This window comes from Oncorhynchus clarkii, chromosome 4 (genome assembly GCF_045791955.1).
Source record: "Oncorhynchus clarkii lewisi isolate Uvic-CL-2024 chromosome 4, UVic_Ocla_1.0, whole genome shotgun sequence".
Taxonomy (NCBI): Eukaryota; Metazoa; Chordata; class Actinopteri; order Salmoniformes; family Salmonidae; genus Oncorhynchus; species Oncorhynchus clarkii.
Window position 1 is genome coordinate 50,942,706 of NC_092150.1, and position 21,513 is coordinate 50,964,218.

At 41.6% G+C, this 21,513-nt stretch overlaps 1 protein-coding gene across 3 annotated transcripts in view; it reads left to right on the forward strand.

Annotated features, from left to right (window-relative positions):
- The first annotated feature begins 573 nt into the window (after positions 1-573).
- Positions 574-21,513, forward strand: part of LOC139406915 (neuronal growth regulator 1) — a 397,350-nt gene continuing 376,410 nt past the window's right edge. For 2 of the 3 annotated variants that reach the window (XM_071150076.1, XM_071150077.1), the window contains exon 1: positions 679-1,048. In XM_071150076.1, coding sequence (XP_071006177.1) covers positions 879-1,048 — 170 coding nt within the window. In that variant the 5' untranslated portion in view covers positions 679-878. Of the gene's footprint in view, positions 1,049-21,513 lie in introns of all 3 variants that reach the window. The other variant, XM_071150075.1, reaches the window with a different exon arrangement.

Here is a 21,513-nt window from a genome sequence, read left to right on the forward strand (position 1 = left end):
TACTATATAGATATAGAAAAATACAACTAATATCAGTCATACCATAACTTCACAAAAGTTTCTAAACTTTATTAGGGTAACATCAAAAGTAAGTCAGGCCATTGTTTATTGGCAAAATACGAGCAGACCAGGAGAAAAAAATGCACTACCCTCCCATGTGCGCCCCCCCAAAGCCAAAAATAACAATTCTTACAGCCCTCCCCTATTTTTGATCACCCCTCCCCACAGTAAATTTCGATCTGTCCCTGAGGATGATTCTCCAATCGATCTTTGCTATTGCTATTGGGTAGTGATGTAGACAGTACTGTGGCACCTTTACTGGGTCATCTCTAGTTACCTCAGCCACAAAATCATCATTATGGCTAAACCCCGCCTATAAATAGCTACAATTTCTCTTATTAAACTCTTATTTTAAACGAAACTCTAACCTTAACCCAAGATTTAACCACACTACGAACATTATGCCTAACCCTAAGATTAAGTGAAGACAAAAAAACACATTTTTGATCATACTTTGTGATGATATTTTGACTGTCTGGCTGTGGTAACTAGTGACAACCCTTTAACTGCTCTATCACGAACCACTGGGAACAGGTTGCCTGGGAAACGGCCGCATGGCAACAGGATCAGAGCCTGGGAGTTGTCTGCCGCTAGGTCTGCTCCCATTTTATCGCATTTCTTCACTAGATGGTGTGCAAGCCACTGGAGAGTAGGCTGCACTTGCTCGCGCACAGTAGGCTACGGCTCCAACAAAACAAACCTGGAAAACTACATTATACGACGCGCCATTTCTTTAGGCTTTTGAGGAGGAAAGTGTGGGAATAAAAGGTTTGCTTTAAGGTTTTCATGCGACTTGGATAATATACAATCCAGCTGTGATGGACATAATGATTGCGGTGCAGGATGTGTGTGTCTCCAGTCAATGGCTTACCGCTATAATTCTCAGTCTGTGCTGCTTTTTGCCTTCGTGCTTACCCGCTGGACAAACTGTGGACTATGCATCGATTGAAAGTGTGGTCACCCGACAAGGCGATACGGCTCTCCTGAGGTAGGAAAACAAGCAAAGCAGCTTCAATTTCCCTCTGTCTCTGCATTCACGGACGACAGAGTTTCAATATCTAACCAAATAGTGCTGTGACACCAAACAATAAGCAGCCTATAATTTGATACATTTCAGTTTTGCATTCAACGTTAGCAATTCTAAACTGGGTCACTCGCGCGACAAAAAACAATCTATTCTTAGCCCGTGTGTTTTTTTTCCATAGAATTAGAATCGTAGAATGGAGGAACCTAACTATGATGGGATCAGCCATTTTGGTCAGGGGTTGGCCAACCATTGTTTTCCAGTGCTGTTATGAGATATTGTAAAATAATGAATTTGAAGAATTTATCTGCACTGTATGCTGGGCCATGCACAGACTTTCTGGGGGCAGGTGCTCAAAATGAAAAAAGGGCACTCCCACTTGAAAAAAAATTGGCTTTCATAATTAATATCTCGAAATTCATAACATACTAACTGCCTCTGTAGCAAACATTTGTAAATGTTTTAGTATAGGCCTATTTATTTCTGCAACACACTCATCACAAGTTGTAAGCAAGCTAGTTACAGTGCCTCCTTAAGACATGATTGACTTCAGAAAAATAGGGTAGGTTATTGATTAAATAAAATTTCATTGGTCACATACACATATTTTGCAGATGTTATCGCAGGTGCAGTGAAAGTACACACAAATCCCCCAAAATGAAAAGAAATTGAGAAGTATCAGAACGATCAATGTCAGAGTCCGAAATATATATCAGTATTGCTTCCGTCCCTCGCCCAACCTGGGCTTGAACCAAGGACCTTCTGCACACAAAAAAACATAGACAACAGTCACCCTTGAAGCATTGTTACCTATCGCTCCACAAAAGTTGCAGTCTTTGCAGAGCAAGGGAAACAACTACTTCAAGGTCTCGGAGCAAATGACGACACCAATTGAAACACTACTAGCGCGCACCGCTAACTAGCCATTTCAGACCGGTTACACTCACCCCCCTTTGAACTCCTTATCCGACCCTCACTTCTCCCCTTTGAACTCCTTCTCCGCAGTAATCAGTGATCAGGGTCACGGCACCAATGTAACTGTATTGCTTCCATCCCTCTCCTTGCCCCAACCTGGACTTGAACCAGGAACCCTCTGCACACATCGACAACAGTCAACCTCGAAACAACTACTTCAAGGTCTAAGAGCAAGTGACACAGATTGAAATGCTACTAGTCCGCACCGCTAATTAGACATTTCTTACCGGTTATATATATAGATAGATATATATATCTATCTGGTTGAGAGAATGCCAAGAGTGTGCAACGCTGTCATCAAGGCAAAGGGTGGCTACCTTGATTTCATATAGTGAAGACCTCAAACTTATTCTTAAATGTAGAAAATAGTAAAAATAAAGAAAAACCTTTCAACGTGTAGGTGTGTCCAAACTTTTGATTGGTACTGTGTGTGTGTGTGTATATAGACAGTGTAGCCAGTATATAAATAGGAAATGTGTGTACAGCAGTAGTTATCTAGGATTAGCCTTGACTAGAATAAAGTATATACATATGAAATGGGTAAAACAGTATTTAAACATTAAAAAGTGACCAGTGATGAATGACTATGTACATAGGGCTGCAGGGTAGAGTACCGGGTGGTAGTCAGCTAGTATCAGTGACTAAGTTCAGGGCAGGGTACTGGGCGGAGACCGGCTAGTAGTGACTATTTAACCGTCTGATGGGCTGGACATAGAAGCTGTTTTTCATTCTCGGTCCAAGCTTTGACGCACCTGTGCGTACTGTCCTTTCTCCACATTCTATACTGAACAAAAATATAAACGTGACAATCAGTCAATTGAAATAAATTAATTTGTCTCTAATCTATGGATTTCACATGACTGGACATGGGGGTGCAGTCATGGATGGGTGGGCCTGGGAGGGCATAGGCCCATCCACTTGGGAGCCAGGCCCACCCACTGGGGAGCCAGTCCCAGCCAATCAGAATGAGTTTTTCCCCACAAAAGGGCATTATTACAGACAGAAATACACCTCAGTTTCATCAGCTGCCCGGATGGCTGGTCTCAGACGATCCCACAGGTCAAGAAACTAAACTCAACAAAAAAATAAATGTCCCTTTTTCACGAACCTGTCTTTCAAAAATGATCTGTGAAAATCCAAGTAACTTCACAGATCTTCATTGTAAAGGGTTTAAACACTGTTTCCCATTCTTGTTCAGTGACCCATAAACAATTAATGAACATGCACCTGTGGAACGGTCGTTAAGACACTAACAGCTCACAGACAGTAGGCAATTAAGGTCACAGTTATGAAAACGTAGGACACTAAGAGGCCTTTCTACTGAAAAACACCAAAAGAAAGATGCCCAGGGTACCTGCTCATCTGCGTGAACGTGCCTTAGCCATGCTGCAAGGAGGCATGAGGACTGTAGATGTGGCCAGGGCAATAAATTGCCATGTTCGCCTAAGACATTGCTACAGGAAGGACAGCTGATCATCCTCGCAGTGGCAGACCAGGTGTAACAACACCTGCACAGGATCGGTGCATCCGAACATCACACCTGTGGGACAGGTACAGGATGGCAACAACTGCCCGAGTTACACCAGGAACGCACAATCCCCCCATCAGTGCTCAGACTTTCCGCAATAGGCTGAGAGAGACTGGACTGAGGGCTTGTAGGCCTGTTGTGAGGCAGGTTCTCAACAGACATCACCGGCAACAACGTCGCCTATGGGCACAAACCCACCGTCGCTGGACCAGACAGGACTGGCAAAAAGTGCTCTTCACTGATGAGTTGCGGTCTTGTCTCACCAGGGGTGAAGGTCGGATTTGCATTTATTGTCGAAGGAATGAACGTTACACCGAGGCCTATACTCTGGAGCGGGATCGATTGGAGGTGGAGGGTCCGTCATGGTTTGGGGCGGTGTGTCACAGCATCATCGGCTGAGCTTGTTGTCATTGCAGGGAATCTCAATGCTGTATGTTACATGGAATATATTATCCTCCCTCATGTAGTACCTTTCCTGCAGGCTCATCCTGACATGACCCTCCAGCACGACAATGCCACCAGCCATGCTGCTCGTTCTGTGCGTGATTTCCTGCAAGACAGGAATGTTAGTCTTCTGCCATGGCCAGCGAAGAGCCCGGATCTCAATCCCATTGAGTATGTCTGGGACCTGTTGGATCGGAGGGTGAGGGTTAGGGCCATTCCCCTCCAGAAATGTCCAGGAACTTGCAGGTGCCTTGGTGGAAGAGTGGGGTAACATCTCACAGCAAGAACTGGCAAATCTGGTGCAGTTCATGAGGTGGAGATGCACTGCAGTACTTCATGCAGCTGGTGGCCACACCAGATACTGACTGTTACTTTTGATTTTAACCCCTTTGTTCAGGGACACATGATTCAATTTCTGTTAGTCACATATCTGTGGAATTTGTTCAGTTTATGTCTCTTGTTATGTTTATACAAATATTTGCACATGTACATTTTGCTGAAAATGAATGCAGTTGACAGTGGATGTTTCTGTTTTTAGATATGGATGTCCTGGCTGGCGTGGTTACATGTGGTTTGCGGTTGTGAGGCTGGTTGGACGTACTGCCAAATTTTCTAAAATTACGTTGTAGGTGGCATATTTGGGGCATTATGTTTTGTGACAAAACTGCACATTTTAGAGTGGCTGTTTGTTGCCCCAGCAAAAGGTGCAAGGATCATGCTGTTTAATCAGCTTCTTGATATGCCACACCTGTCAGGTGGATGAATTTTCTTGGTAAAGGAGAAATGCTCACTAACAAGGATGTAAACTAATTTGTGCTTCAAATTTGAGAAGAATAAGCCTTTTGTTCATATGGAACATTTCGTGGATATTTTATTTTGGTTGATGAAACGTGGGGCCAAAGCTTTACATGTTGCGTTTTATATATATTTTTCAGTATAATTCACCAGACAGGCCAAAACTCCTTCCCACCAAAAGATGCTGACATTTCAGGCGGTCTTATACTGAAAGTGTATTATCATCATTTTCACAATTCCACAAAATAAAAACATATTTTTAACAGTACTGGGCCTTTAAAGAGAAGGTGCGGACCTGAATACGAAGGACTATTTAATTTAAGTGATAAAACGTATGCATTTTGTTGTAGTTTTTTTTAATTGAATTTAAAAAGCTGAATTCTATCTGGTTGTCTGGCTTGGCCTGTGAACAGCAGTGATGAGATATTGTTAGTTATTTTGTGATTAATAGTTGATGGCGCTCATCACAAAATTACCTTAGCAACAGCGATGATGGAGTGCACTATTTTTGCCCTATTCTCTGCTTGCCCGACGGCTGTCATGTCAAACCGACTTACACCTCAGACGATCTCTCTAGAGAAGAGTCTAATTCCCTGGTGTCAATCTGGGTTGCTTGTGATCAGTGGCAGAAGCTGTGCCTGAATCCCAATGATTCATTGGGCTAGAGATTATCCCTGTGGTATGAATCAGCTCAACAAACAAGTTTACCACTCCACAACCACCGGGTCATTGACTCTGTGCAGCTCTGACAGACTGGAAATGGATATGGGGACCATTTTGAAGGTCCTTGGCGGGGTTTTTGAAATGAATTAAGAGGTCATTTCACGATGCCAATTATAGACAAAATAACCTATATTTCTGTTTTGAAACTCAATGCATTTTCTGTGTGTATGCAGTCGGTGTGGCGTTATCATTTCACTCTGTTCAACTCTGTTAAACTAATGGATACTGGAAAGCTCTTAAGCTGCTCTACTTGCCTCTCTGCCTTGCATCTAATTGCAGCTTATCGTTATCACCAGGATGACTGGATGTGTTGATATTTGCAGTGCGATAAGGGGTATTCAGAAAACTGACTGTTTTTCAAAATCCGAATGAAGCTCGGATTGGACTTTTCCAGTACACTTTGTTTTCAGGAAGGTTTCAAATATAACCATGTAGCTAGAGACTGCAACCAGAAAACTGTCCGAGGTCGCTGACCCTCTTTTTCCAGACCATAGACTATTATAAGGCAATTTCTTCCATTCTCCTGAAGCTGATTACAGGAAGAAAATGGTGAGCATTCTCAAATGGTGACAAACCCAGAAGCATACAATTAGTCATTGCCTCTGTATTATGGAAGAGCTCCCAAGAGGAATGTTCACTCTGTCATGTGTTCATTATTTCTCCCTCTTCTTCAATTCTTAATGCTGCATTACTGTGGCCTTCTGTGTTCCCCCTGCCTCCCTGATTTATGTTGGACAATGGGTCCATATCAATTAAATGGCTAGGGCTCTTAGAACAAAAGGAATTGTCCGCATGTGCATCATCTTCCTTTTAAAGGCCCAGTGCAGTCAAAACTTGACTTTCCTAGGTGTTATATATTTTTCTACACTATGAGGTTGGAATAATATTGTGCAAATTATGATAATGCCCTTAAAGTGTAAGAGCTGTTTGAAAAGACCGCCTGGAATTTCAGTCTGTTTTGGTGGGATGGAGGTTTTGGTAAATGTAGTTAATAGACCAATAAGAAAGAGTTCAAACCTTTCTGCCTATAACAGATAGTTTTCCCATTCCCAGACGGTCCTAGCAAAATTATTGCTTGAGAAATGTCTAATGTCTAATAGCTAATAAGCTATTTTTGTTTATTTTTGACCATTTTAATTGAAAACAAGGTACTTATTTGTTACCCAGATAATTTGATATTGCGATTAAAATCGACTGCATTGGACCTTTAATCTTTTTTAATGACCTAAAAACTTTGCCATTTTCCTAATGGGGTCCTTTTCCATCATTAACAAGGGGCCTTGTATTCTGAATCAGTTATTGTTGGTTTTATGCCATGCATGACTGCATAGTTTCATGTATCTGGTGCATTTTACGTTCAAAGGGGTTTCTGAACCAGTGATTCCTCACAAAACTCAGACAAAAAAATACAATTTTGGGGAGTTTATTAGAATAGAATAGAATAGTCCTTTGGAGGAACAATTGCTGAGATATACAGTTGAAGTCGGAGGTTGGAGTCATTAAAACTAATTTCGTTTCCACCACTCCACAAATTTCTTGTTAACAAACTATAGTTTTGGCAAGTCAGTTAGGGCATCTACGTTGTGCATGACAAGTAATTTTTCCAACAATTGTTTACATCCAGATTATTTCACTGTATCACAATTCCAGTGGGTCAGAAGTTTTACATACACTAAGTTGACTGTGCCTTTAAACAGTTTGGAAAGTTCCAGAAAATGATGCCATGGCTTTAGAAGCTTCTGATAGGCTAGTTGACATCATTTGAGTCAATTGGAGGTGTACCTGTGGATGTAATTCAAGCCCTACCTTCAAACTCAGTGCCTCTTTGCTTGATATCATGGGAAAATCAGCCAAGACCTCAGGAAAAAAAAATTGTAGACTTCCACAAGTCTGGTTCATCCTTGGGAGCAATTTCCAAATGCCTGACGGTACCACGTTCATCTGTACAAACAAATGTACGCAAGTATAAACACCATGGGACCACGCAGCCGTCATAGCTCTCAGGAAGGAGACGTGTTCTGTCTCCTAGAGATTAATGTACTTTGGTGCGAAAAGTGCAAATCAATCCCAGAACAACAGAAAGGGACTTTGTGAAGATGCTGGAGGAAACCGGTACAAAATGATCTATATCCACAGTAAAACGAGTCCTATATCGACATAAGCTGCTCAGCAAGGAAGAAGCCACTGCTCCAAAAACACCATAAAAAAGCCAGACTACGGTTTGCAACTGCACACGGGGACAAAGGTCGTACTTGTTGGAGAAATGTCCTCAGTTCTATTTTGTTTCATCAGACCAGTTTGGCCATAATGACCATCGTTATGTTTGGAGGAAAAAGGGGGAGGCTTGTAAGCCGAAAAACACCATCCCAACCATGAAGCACGGGGGTGGCAGCATCATGTTGCTTTGCTGCAGGAGGGACTGGTGCACTTCACAAAATAGATGGCATCATGAGGTTGGAAAATTATGTGGATATATTGAAGCAACATCTCAAGACATCGGTCAGGAAGTTAAAGCTTGGTCGCAAATGGGTCTTCCAAATGGACAATGACCCCAAGCATACTTCCAAAGTTGTGGCAAAATGGCTTAAGGACAACAAAGTCAAGGTATTGGAGAGGCCATCACAAAGCCATGACGTCAATCCTATAGAACATTTGTGTGCAGAACTGAAAGAAATTGTGCGAGCAAGGAGGCCTACGATCTGACTTAGTTACACCAACTGTCAGGAGGAATGGGCCAAAATTCACCCAACTTATTGTGGAAGGCTACCCAAAACGTTTGACCCAAGTTAGACCATTTAAAGGCAATGCTACCCAATACTAGTTGAGTGTATGTAAACTTCTGATCCACTGGGAATGTGATGAAATAAATAAATGCTGAAATAAATTACTCTATTATTATTATTCTGACATTTCCCATTCTTAAAATAAAGTGGTGATCCTAACTGACCTAAAATGGAATTTTACCAGGATTAAATTTCAGGAATTGTGAAAAACTGAGTTTAAATGTATTTTGTTAAGGTATATGTAAACTTCCGACATCTATTGTATTTAACTTATCTAAATGCATATTTGAGAAATAATTAATCAAAGTTGGCGTATTTTTTAAATGTTGGCCTTACGCAGGTGTCCTTTAAGACTCCATAATGTTTAATCTGTACATGCTACAAGGAAAACATTTATCATATGAAGCTTTACCACTTGCTCTGTAATATGAGTAGTATTTTGATTTCAATAAAACATAGTTTTACATGAATTTATTAATATTGAAAAATATAAACTTGGATATTGAATATATAACATTTTGGATTTGGCAAATTGTTCAATATATTGTTCAACATAATGTACTCTAAGGGCATATCAAAGTTCCAAAGTGGGACCTCAGGCAATTTTAAGTTATGGCCTATTTTATAAATAGAAAATGTCAAAGTAGGCAATGTAACCAATCACAGCCCTCCTTTTAGTTGTATTGGCACATCCTGCAAATCACCATAAGAGGTGATCATTTTGAATAAATTGTTACATTCACTCTGTTGGTAATGCTTACAAACTGGATAATAACTCAACGTAGCAGAGATCCCACTCTGGGACTTTGATATATTTTGTTCCACAATAAAAAATTATAAAAAATTCAAAATCCAAAAAATTATTTAAAAATTGATGTTTTATATTTATCTATATTCATAAATTTACGTAAACAAATGTTTATATTGAAATCAATATACTACTCATGTTACAAAGCAAGCAGTAAAACTTCATAAGACACCAATGTTTGCTTTGTAGCACTTACAGATGAGACACTATGGAGTCTTAAAGGAGGCCTGGGTAAGGCCAAAATGTCATACATATGCCAACGTTGATCAATTATTTCTCAGTTATGCTTTTTCATAGTTATGCCAAATATAGGTCAACTTCCTCCAAATGACTATTCTATGGATTACAGTTCATGAAAATCCCCCAAATCATGTTTTTTCAGCCATTCAGCTGCCATGGAGAGTGCACCATCAATGGGATCATCACTTCCATGCACCCTCATCTTCTCTATTATTTACTGGTGTGATGCCATTGAGATTGACGGATAAGCCTTAACTCTTCACGTTAAATGTTCTGCATGGCTAAGTAAACTATAGCACGGGACAGCAGGGACAATTCTCTTGAAGGAAAAACTGGTAAGGTATTAAATTAAATCCATTCCTCCAAGATAAAGCGATATAGGCCTAAACAAATGTAAACTGTGCTAAACTGTAGCCTGCTGCATAGGTATGCTTAGCCTATATCTTGAATATACATTTGTAAGAATTGACATTATGAATATGATATTGACATGGTACATTATAGATGATAAAGCCTGTAAAATATTAACCTATTCAGTCTAATATAGTCAAAAGAGGGGCTTACTGTAAGTAGGCTATTCAGTGCAGTCATATAATAAATCAGAGCTTCAATTGAGGGGGTTCTTCCACCACGATTCGAAAGGGGGTTATAGTTGCAGTTGAATAGAAAACACTTTTTTCACTTAAATCAAATGTATTTGTCACATACACATGGTTAGCAGGTGTTAATGCAAGTGTAGCGAAATGCTTGTGCTTCTAGTTCCAACAATGCAGTAATAACCAACGAGTAATCTAACCTAACAATTTCAAGTGTAAAGGAATGAATACGAATATGTACATAAAAAATATATAAATGAGTGATGGCCGAACGGCATAGGCAAGATGCAGTAGATGGTATCTAGTACAGTATATACATTTGAGATGAGTAATGTAGGGTATGAGAACATTATATAAAGTGGCATTGTTTAAAGTGGCTAATGATGCATTTAATTACATCAAGATGGCAAGATGCAGTAGATGGTATAACGTACAGTATATACATATGAGATGAGTAATGTAGGGTAAGTAAACATTATATAATATAAAGTGGTTAGTGATAAATTGATTACATCAATTTTTCCATTATTAAAGTGGCTGGAGTTAAGTCCGTATGTTGGCAGCAGCCACTCAATGTTAGTGATGGCTGTTTTTCCAGCGGGGTGAACAGGCAGTGGCTCGGGTGGTTGTTGTCCTTGATGATCTTTTTGGCCTTCCTGTGACATCGGGTGGTGTTGGTGTCCTGGAGGGCAGGTAGTTTGCACCCGGTGATGCGTTGTGCAGACCTCACTACCGTCTGGAGAGCCTTCAGTTTCTGGGCGGAGCAGCTGCCGTACCAGGCGGTGATACAGCCCGCCAGGATGCTCTCGATTGTGCATCTGTAGAAGTTTGAGAGTTTTTGGTGACGAGCCGAATTTCGTCAGCCTCTTGAGTTTGAAGAGGCGCTGCTGCGCCTTCTTCACCATGCTGTTTGTGTGTGTGGACCATTTCAGTTTGTCCGTGATGTGTACGCCGAGGAACATAACTCTCCACCCTCTCCACTACTGTCCCATCGATGTGGATAGGGGGGTGCTCCCTCTGCTGTTTCCTGAAGTCCACGATCATCTCCTTTTGGAAGTCCACGATCATCTCCTTTGTTTTGTTGACATTGAGTGTAAGGTTATTTTCCTGACACCACACTCCGAGGGTCCTCACCTCCTCCCTGTAGGCCGTCTCGTCATTGTTGGTAATCAAGCCTACCACTGAGGTGTCATCTGCAAACTTCATGATTGAGTTGGAGGCATGCATGGCATGCATGGCCACGCAGTCGTGGATGAACAGGGAGTACAGGAGAGGGCTGAGATTGCACCCTTGTGGGGACCCAGTGTTGAAGATCAGCGGGGTGGAGATGTAGTTACCTACCCTCACCACCTGGGGGTGGCCGGTCAGGAAGTCCAGGACCCAGTTGCACAGGGCGGGGTCGAAGACCCAGGGTCTCGGGCTTAATGATGAGTTGAGGGTACTATCGTGTTAAATGCTGAGCTGTAATCGATGAACAGCATTCTTACATAGGTATTCCTCTTGTCCCGATGGGTTAGGGCAGTGTGTAGTGCGATGGCGATTGCGTCGTCTGTGGACCTATTGGGGCGGTAAACAAATTGGAGTGGGTTTAGGGTGTCAGGTAGGGTGGAGGTGATGTGGTCCTTGACTAGTCTCTCAAAGCAGTTCTTGATGACTGAAGTGAGTGCTACAGGGCGGTAGTCATTTCGCTCAGTTACCTTAGTTTTCTCGGGAACAGGAACAGTGGTGGCCCTCTTGAAGCATGTGGGGACAGCAGACTGGGATAAGGATTGATTGAATATGTCTGTAAACGCACCAGCCAGCTGGTCTGCGCATGCTCTGAGGATGCGGCCGGGGATGCCGTCTGGGCCTGCAGCCTTGCGAGGGTTAACACGTTTAAATGTTTTACTCACGTTGGCTACAGTGAAAGAGTGCCTATAGGTTTTGGTAGTGGGCCATGTCAGTGGCACTGTATTGTCCTCAAAGCGAGCAAAAAAAACCCTGCCACATACCTCTCGTGTCTGAGCTGTTGAATTGCGACTCCACTTTGTCTCTGTACTGATGCTTAGCTCGTTTTATTGCCTTGTGGAGGGAATATCTACACTGTTTGTATTCGGTTATGTTTCCGGTAACCTTGCCCTGATTAAAAGCATTGGTTCGCAAGTTCAGTTTTGCGCAAATGCTGCCATCAGTCCACGGTTTCTGGTTGGGGAATGTTTTAGACGCTGTGGGTACAACATCACCGATGCACTTGTTAACCTCTTGGATCTCTAGGGGCGCTATTTCATTTTTGGATAAAAAACGTTCCCGTTTTAAGCGCAATATTTTGTCACGAAAAGATGCTCGACTATGCATATTATTGACCGTTTTGGAAAGAAAACACTCTGAAGTTTCAGAATCTGCAAAGATATTGTCTGTAAGTGCCCCAGAACTCATTCTACAGGCGAAACCAAGATGATACGTCAACCAGGAAATGAGCAGAATCTCTGAAGCTCTGTTTTCCATTGTCTCCTTATATGGCTGTGATTGCGCAAGGAATGAGCCTACACTTTCTGTCGTTTCCCCAAGGTGTTTGCAGCATTGTGACGTATTTGTAGGCATATTATTGGAAGATTGACCATAAGAGACTACATTTTCCAAGTGTCCGCCTGGTGTCCCTGCGTCGAAATTGGAGCGCAAAGCCAGGTGCAATTATTTTTCCATTTGAGAGCAAGGAGAAACCGGGCTTCCACGAAGGATATATCATCGAAGAGATATGTGGAAAAACACCTTGAGGATTGATTCTAAACCACGTTTGCCATGTTTCAGTCGATATTATGGAGTTAATTTGGAAAAAAGTTCGCGTTTTGAGGGCTGAATTTTCGTTTTTTTTTTTTTTGGTAGCCAAATGTGATGTACAAAACGGAGCTATTTCTAATACACAAAGAATCTTTTTGGAAAAACTGAGCATCTGCTATCTAACTGCGAGTCTCCTCATTGAAAACATCAGTTCTTCAAAGGTAAGTTATTTTATTTGAAGGCTTTACTTGTTTTTGTGATAGTTGCCTGCTAAATGCTAACGCTAATGCTAACGCTAAATGCTACGCTAGCTAGCTACTGTTACACAAATGATTGTTTTCCTATGGTTGAAAAGCATATTTTGAAAATCTGAGATGACAGTGTTGTTAACAAAAGGCTAAGCTTGAGAGATAGCATATTTATTTCATTTGCGATTTTCATGAATAGTTAACGTTGCGTTATGGTAATGAGCTTAGGTCTATAAATAGAATCCCGGATCCGGGTTTGGTCGTCGCAACAGGTTAATAAACTCGCACACCGAATAAGCGTATTCGTCAATGTAGAACATATCCCAGTCCACATGATCGAAGCAGTCTTGAAGCGTGGAATCCGGTTGGTCGGACCAGCGTTGAACAGACCTGACCTGTTTTAGTTTCTCTCTATAGGATGGGAGCAACAAAATGGAGTGGTGGTCAGCTTTTACGAAGGGAGGGCGGGGGAGGGCTTATATGCGTCGCGGAAGTTAGAATAACAGTGGTCTAGGATTTTGCCAGCCCTGGTTGCACAAGCGACATGCTGATAGAATTTGGGGAGCCTTGTTTTCAGATTAGCCTTGTTAAAATCCATGGCTACAATAAATGCATATGTGGTTTCCAGTTTACGTAGAGTCCAATGAAGTTCTTTCAGGACATCGATGGTCTGCTTGGGGGGGAATATACACGACTCTGACTATGATCGAAGAGAATTCTCTTGGTACATAATGCGGTCGGCATTTGATTGTGAGGAATTCTATATCAGGTGAACAAAAGGAGTTCCTGTATGTTGTTATGATCACACCACGTCTCGTTAATCATAAGGCATACACCCCCGCCCTTCTTCTTACCAGAGAGATGCTTTTTTCTGTCTGCGCGATGAAGAAACCAGGTAGCGTGTCTCGAGTAGGCCATGTTTCCTTGAAACAAAGTACGTTCCAGTCTCGGATGTCTCTCTGGAATGCTACCCTTGCTCGGATTTCGTCTACCTTGTTGTCAATAGACTGGACATTGGCGATTAGTATGCTCGGGAGCGGTGCGCGATGTGCCCGTCTACGGAGCCTGACCAGAAAACCGCTCCGTCTGCCCCTTCTGCCCCATAGTTGTTTTGGGTCGCAGGCTGGGATCAGATCCATATTCCTGGGTGGTAGGCTCAACAGAGGATCCGCTTCGGGAAAGTCGTATTCCTGGTCGTGATGTTGGTGAGTTGACGTTGCTCTTATATCCAATAGTTCCTCCCGACTGTATGTAATAAAACCTAAGATTACCTGGGGTATCAATGTAATAAATAACACATAAAAAAATACTGTATAGTTTCCTAGGAACGTGAAGCGAGGCGGCCATCTCTGTCGACGCCGGAAGTTATAAGAAAACCGAGTGGCACAGCGGTGTAAGAAAACCATCCTCCATTGTTATTGGTTAGGCCGAGTTGTTCATGTTGAGCTTTCTCCTGAGGACTTGGCCAACATAGTATTAGCTTGATGATAAGTCGTGTTTTGTAAAATGGAATATAATGAGTGAATTTAACTTGCTGAAATATACCGAAATGAAACGCAGCATCACTTCCTCGTCTTACAAACTTGGCATAGCGATAATGCTGTGAAAATCTGGACGTCGGTATTAGAACAGTAAGACTTGGACCACAAAATGATTGGAAGAGTTTATCTATCTATCCACACTGAGGATACGATAAAGATCCAAGTTTATTTTTGTTATTTAGTTTGACAGTTGGCCCTTGGCTGTAAAATAAAGGCTGCATAGAGGCCTTATTCTCTGTAAAAAAAAATTGACCTGTCACTACTTTAGAAGTCTGATATTTTCATAAATGTAACATCAATGCCTTGTATCAACTTAGCGTTTGATGAAAACCTTTTTCGCTCTGTACAATAATTAGGGATGTAACGATTCACCGATACGCATCGGCCCCCGATTAAAATATTGAAGATATGACCGCATCAGTCCATGGACCCCAAACTGATCCAAGTATATCATGCATCAGTCAGAAAATAGATTCCGCCTTCACAGTGGCGCAGCGGTCTAAGGCACTGCATCGCAGGGCTTGAGGCATCACTACAGACCCGGGTTCGATCCCATGCTGTGTCACAATCGTCCGTGACCGGGTTTCCCATAGGGTGGCGCACAACTGGCCCAGCGTCGTCCGGGTTAGGGGAGGGTTTGGCCGGGGGGGCTTTACTTGGATCATCGTGCTCTAGCACCTTGTGGTGGGCAGGGAGCCTGCAGGCTGATTTCGGTCGTCAGTTGAACGGTGTTTACTCCAACACATTGGTGTAGCTGGCTTCCGTGTTAAGAAGCGTGGTTTGGCGAATCATGTTTCGGGGGTACGCATGACTTGACCTTCACCGAGCCCGTTGGGGAGTTGCAACGATGAGACAAGATCGCAATTGGATATCACAAAAAGGGATAAAAAATAGATTCGAACGTAACGAACTGCCAATTTACTCAAATGTTTTGCTCATATTGCTTTCTTTCTACCTAATATTTTGTGACAACCTATGCGTCCTCATTTCCAGTGTTGAACAAAGCATGTAACTGTGTTGACAGTCATTGATCTAGAAGTAATTTTGCATCCCAAACAACCCTAGGGAATATCAATAGCCTAGTCAAACTGTATTGTGCCTTGCTTCGCACGCTGACCAACGCGAGGTAGGTGGCCTGTTGCACAACTGCACAGCACCTTCAGCATTCAAATGCTAAAATGGCTTGTGCAATAATAGACTTTATTAGTTATGTGACAACCAATGTAATTTGTTAGGTTATTGTTATCTTTGAACTGTTGAAAATTGTGTTTTATAAAAGTAAGCTACCAGAGGCACAACTCTCATCTGGCTATACCTGCTAAACAATATATTTTATTTTGATTGTTCAGGTTCACCATCAGCAATAGTTTTGGTAGTTTTGCTTTAAACAATCAACAATATGGTCATTTTTAGATATACAGAGGTCGACCGATTTATGATTTTTCAACAACAATACCGATTTATTGGAGGACCAAAAAAAGCTCATACCGATTAATCGGACAATTTTGATTTAAACTTTTTAAATTTGTAATAATGACAATTACAACAATACTGAATGAACACTTATTTTAACTTAATATAATACATCAATAAAATCGATTTAGCCTCAAATAAATAATGAAAGATGTTCAATTTGGTTTAAATATTGCAAAAAAAAAATTGTTTGATAAGAAAGTAAAGCTAACGTTTAAGTTCCTTGCTCAGAACATGAGAACATGACATATGAAAGCTGGTGGTTCCTTTTAACATGAGTCTTCAATATTCCCAGGTAAGACATTTTTAGGTTGTAGTTATTATAGGAATTATAGGACTATTTCTCTCTCTACCATTTGTATTTCATATACCTTTGACTATTGGATGTTCTTATAGGCACTTTAGTAGTGCCATTGTAACAGTATAGCTTCCATCCCTCTCCTCGCCGCTACCTGGGCTCGAACCAGGAACACATCGACAACAGCCACCCTCGAAGCAGCATTACCCATGCAGAGCAAGGGGAACAACTACTCCAAGTCTCAGAGCGAGTGACGTTTGAAACGCTATTAGCGCGCACCCCGCTAACTAGCTAGCCATTTCACATCGGTTACACCAGCCTAATCTCAGGAGTTGATAGGCTTGAAGTCATAAACGGCGCAGTGCTTGAAGCATTGCGAAGAGCTGCTGGCAAAACGCACAAAAGTGCTGTTTGAGTGAATGCTTATGAGCCTGCTGGTGCCTACCATCGCTCAGTCAGACTGCTCTATCAAATCAGAGACTTAATTATAACATAATAACACACAGAAATACGAATCCGGAAACTATAATTTTGAAAACAAAACGTTTATTCTTTCAGTGAAATACGGAACCGTTCCGTATTTTATCTAACGGATGGCATCCCTAAGTCTAAATATTGCTGTTACATTGCACAACCTTCAATGTTATGTCATAATTACGTAAAATTCTGGCAAATTAGTTCGCAATGAGCCAGGCGGCCCAAACTGTTGGATATACCCTGACTCTGCGTGCAATGAACGCAAGAGAAGTGACACAATTTCACCTGGTTAACATTACCTGCTAACCTTTCTTTTAGCTAACTATGCAGGTTTAGAAATATATACTTCTGTGTATTGATTTTAAGAAAGGCATTGATGTGTATGGTTAGGTACACGTTGGAGCAACGACAGTCCTTTTTCGCGAATGCGCACAGCATCGATTATATGCAACGCAGGACACGCTAGATAAACTAGTAATATCATCAACCATGTGTAGTTACAACTAGTGATTATGATTGATTGATTGTTTATTATAAGATAAGTTTAATGCTAGCTAGCAACTAACCTGCTAACAGGCAGGCTCCTCGTGAGGCAGGTGGTTAGAGCGTTGGACTAGTTAACCGTAAGTTTGCAAGATTGAATCCCTGAGCTGACAAGGTAAAAATCTGTCGTTCTGTCCCTGAACAAGGCAGTTAACCCACCGTTCCTAGGCCGTCATTGAAAATAAGAATGTGTTCTTAACTGACTTGCCTCGTTAAATAACGTTGTAAAAAAAAAAATGACGTTTAAAAATAGCGATTTCCGATTGTTATGAAAACTTGAAATCGGCCCAAATTAATTCGGCCATTCCGATTAATCGATCGACCTCTAATACAGAGTAAAGTTGATCATTTCATAACGAGGAAGCTTAATCTTCAAAAACAGGCTACACCCCCCCCCCCCAATCTGATAGTGGTAGATGCCTAGTCTACTTTATGGCTCAGATCAGGTGCCTTCATAGTACACACCATAGACATACATCATGTGCATACCAGTGTTGGGGAGTAGTGAACTACATGTAGTTTAACTAGTAATTTACCAACATTTTGCATTACATCTTGGTCGTAGTTAAACTAAATTAAAATCTTGGTCGTGTTTTCAGTAGTTAATTACTTTTTTGCCATGTAGCGATGTAGCTAACTACTGGAACTACACACTAATTTGTTTGCTAAAATAAAATATTGGTGTAGTATGCAATAATTTCCTTTTTTTTTCAGCATCAGACCTGCCTTATTCTTACTTGAACGATAATTTTTGTGTTTATTAGGCTAAGTTACACATTCTGTTAACATCTGAATCCAGAGTGATCTGTTCAGCTCAGAGAGATCAAATTCAGAGGCCCAGTTCATGCGCTCCATCAGCAGCAGATTTAAATGTATGTTTATGCAACATATGTTGGTGCATTAAATCATGTCGCATCGAACTAAATCGCATCGATTTGTTCTCTAATCAAACTGAATCGCACCGAATCATCTCAAACTAAACTTATCTTTCCTATATTGTATCTTATTTCACAGCACTGTTTTCCAGGCATGTCCTATACCAGTCTCTATAGAGGTGTTTCCGTGACAAAGGTTCTTATGTATTGTTTTTCTGAAATCTGTTATTGTGGCTCGTGGAAAGATCTTGGCATTTGCCAATAGAGCTTATGTAAGGGCAGGCATCCAGTGTGAATGCCTGTGTTCCCAACACAGATGCAGGTAGGCCTAAGTGAAGAACAAATTAATATTCTGGCTATGTAGCGTCTTCAGTTTGCAACTTCTTAATCAGTAAAAATATATTCAGATGCACGTAGGGCATTTTATAGTTTATATGATGTAGCCTGAGACTCCCACAAAGTTAAAAATAGCTGTTTGTGTTTCCGCTTAAAAGCATATTTTGAAGCCCTTCAAATTTTAATCAGAGGGCATTTCAGGTGTCTGTGTGGCTCTCCTATGGAAGAACCTGTGTTTAGGCTAGGTCGCGATGCTCTCCGGTCTGAACATGTCTACCACCTGCCACATGTATCTGAATCTGGGGTGGCAGAGGTGTCATGCACATAGGGGGCACATGCTCCCTCTATTTTTTTTATTACATAAAAAAAAGTGTATTATTACTCTGAACAAAAATAAAGACAACATGCAATAATTTCAAAGATTTTACTGAGTTACGGTTCATAAGGAAATCAGTCCATTTAAATGAATTCATCAGGCACTAATCTATGGATTTCAGAAAACCAGTCAGTATCTGGTGTGACCACAATTTACCTCAGGCAGCACGACACCTCCTTCACATAGAGTTGATCAGGCTGTTGATTGTGGCCTGTGGAATGTTGTCCCACTCCTCTTCAATGGCTGTGTGAAGTTTGCTGGATATTGGTGGGAACTACATCACCCTCTCGTACACGTCGATGCAGAGCATCTCAAACATGCTCAATGTGTGACATGTCTGGTGAGTATGCAGGCCATGGAAGAACTGGGACATTTTCAGCTTCTAGGAATTTAGTATCTCTGTGCATTCAAATTGCCGTTGATAAAATACAATTGTGTTCATTGTCCGTAGCTTATTCCTGCCCATAACATAACCCCACCATCACCATGGGCCACTCTGTTCACAACGATGACATCAGCAAAATACATGATGCCATACATGCTGTCTGCCATCTGCCCGGTACAGCTGAAACCAGGATTCATTTGTGAAGAGCACACTTCTCCAGTGTGCCAATAGCCATCGAAGGTGAGCATTTGCCCACTGAAGTCCGTTATGACTCCGAACTGCAGTCTGGTCCAGACGTTTCTGACAGTTTTGCAGAAATTATTGGGTTGTGCAAACCCACAGTTCAATCAGCTGTCCTGGTGGCTGGTCTCAATTCTGTTGGTGAAGAAAGCAGATGTGGAGGTCCTGTGCTGGCGTGGTTACACATGGTCTGCCGTTGTGAGGCCGGTTGGACGCAGTGGCATGGCATCTATTCATGGATGCCAAGGGAAGTCAGGCTTCCCCAAGAATTTTACCAAGAAAAAGGTACCAAATAACTTTCGTCTCTCTGTGTTAAAAAAACGTTTCCTTCAAATCGCAAGAGAATGAATGTTTCTCACCAGAAAAAGCATCTGAGCGAGCGTAACAGCGGGTCTCTGTCTCTGTATGTGTAACCCATCTATCTGATGCTGTCTGGTCATAAAGAGTATGACTTTGTTGCCGCCCGTAGCATTGAATGCAAGGGAAGCCAGCGAGCATTTGGCCTTAGCCTCTCAGCTGTGAATGGACCTGGCGCACCAAAAAAAGTGTCAAGGGAACCCCGTTTGGATTTGGCTTCACACCAATCACAGCAGAAGTCAAACGTCATTGACAGAAAAAAAAACTTGAATTGTTGCATCTGGGACTGTCATCGTCCTCTGGTGCTATGGTGGCTGGCTAGCTAGCTAGCTAAAATCATCCCTTTCCTAAATCATCCATTGGTGGAGATAGGGATTTGGAATTGTGATTTTACTTTCCTAAGGCAGGCGTTCCGCGAGCGGAACCCCTCGACAACATTCCGCTGAAAAGGCAGCATGCGAAATAAATTATTTTTCAGAAATATGTAACTTTCACACATTAACAAGTCCAATACAGCAAATGAAATAAACGTATTGTTAATCTACCCATCGTGTCCGATTTAAAAAATGCTTTACAGCGAAAGTGCAACATATGATTATGTTAGATCACAGCCAAGTAAAAAAAAAAGAAGCAATTTTTCCAGCCAAAGATAGGAGTCACAAAAAGCAGAAATATAGATATAATTCATCCCTAACCTTTGATGATCTTCATCAGATGACACAATACATGTATGTTTTGTTCGATAATGTGCATATTTATATCCAAAAATCTCAGTTTCCGTTGGCGCATTGATTTTGATTCCAAAACATCTGATTTTGCAGAAATACTCATAAATAACATTGATAAAAGATACACAGAATTAAAGATAGACTTCACCTTAATGCAACCTCTGTCAGATTTCAAAAAAACTTTACGGATAAAGCATAATCTGAGAACGGCGCTCAGAGCCCAATCCAGCCAGAGAAATATCCGCCATTTTGGAGTCAACAGAAGTTAGAAATAACACTAGAAATATTCACTTACCTTTGATGATCTTCATCAGAAGGCACTCCCAGGAATCCCAGTTCGACAATAAATGACTGATTTGTTCCATAAAGTCCATCATTTATGTCCAAATAGCCACTTGTTAGCGTGTTCAGCCCAGTAATCCATCTTCATGAGGCGCGAGCACTTCATCCAGACAAAAACTCAAAGTTCCGTTACAGGTCGTAGAAACAAGTCAAACGATGTATGGAATCAATCTTTAGGATGTTTTTAACATAAAACATCAATAATATTCCAACCGGAGAATTCCTATGTCTGAAGAAAAGCACTGGAACGAGAGCTAACTCTGTCGGGAGCGCGCGTCACGAGCCTGAGACACTCTGCCAGACCCACTCTGCCAGACCACTGACTCAAACAGGTCTCATGAGCCCCTCCTTTATAGCAGAAGCCTGAAACAAGTTTCTAAACACGGTTGACATCTAGTGGAAGCTGTAGGAAGTGCAACTTGACTCCATAGACACTGTGTATTCGGTTGGCCAAGCTTTGAAAAACTACAAATCTAATTTGTCCCACTTCCGGGTTGGATTTTTCTCAGGTTTTTGCCTGCCATATGAGTTCTGTTATACTCACAGACATCATTCGAACAG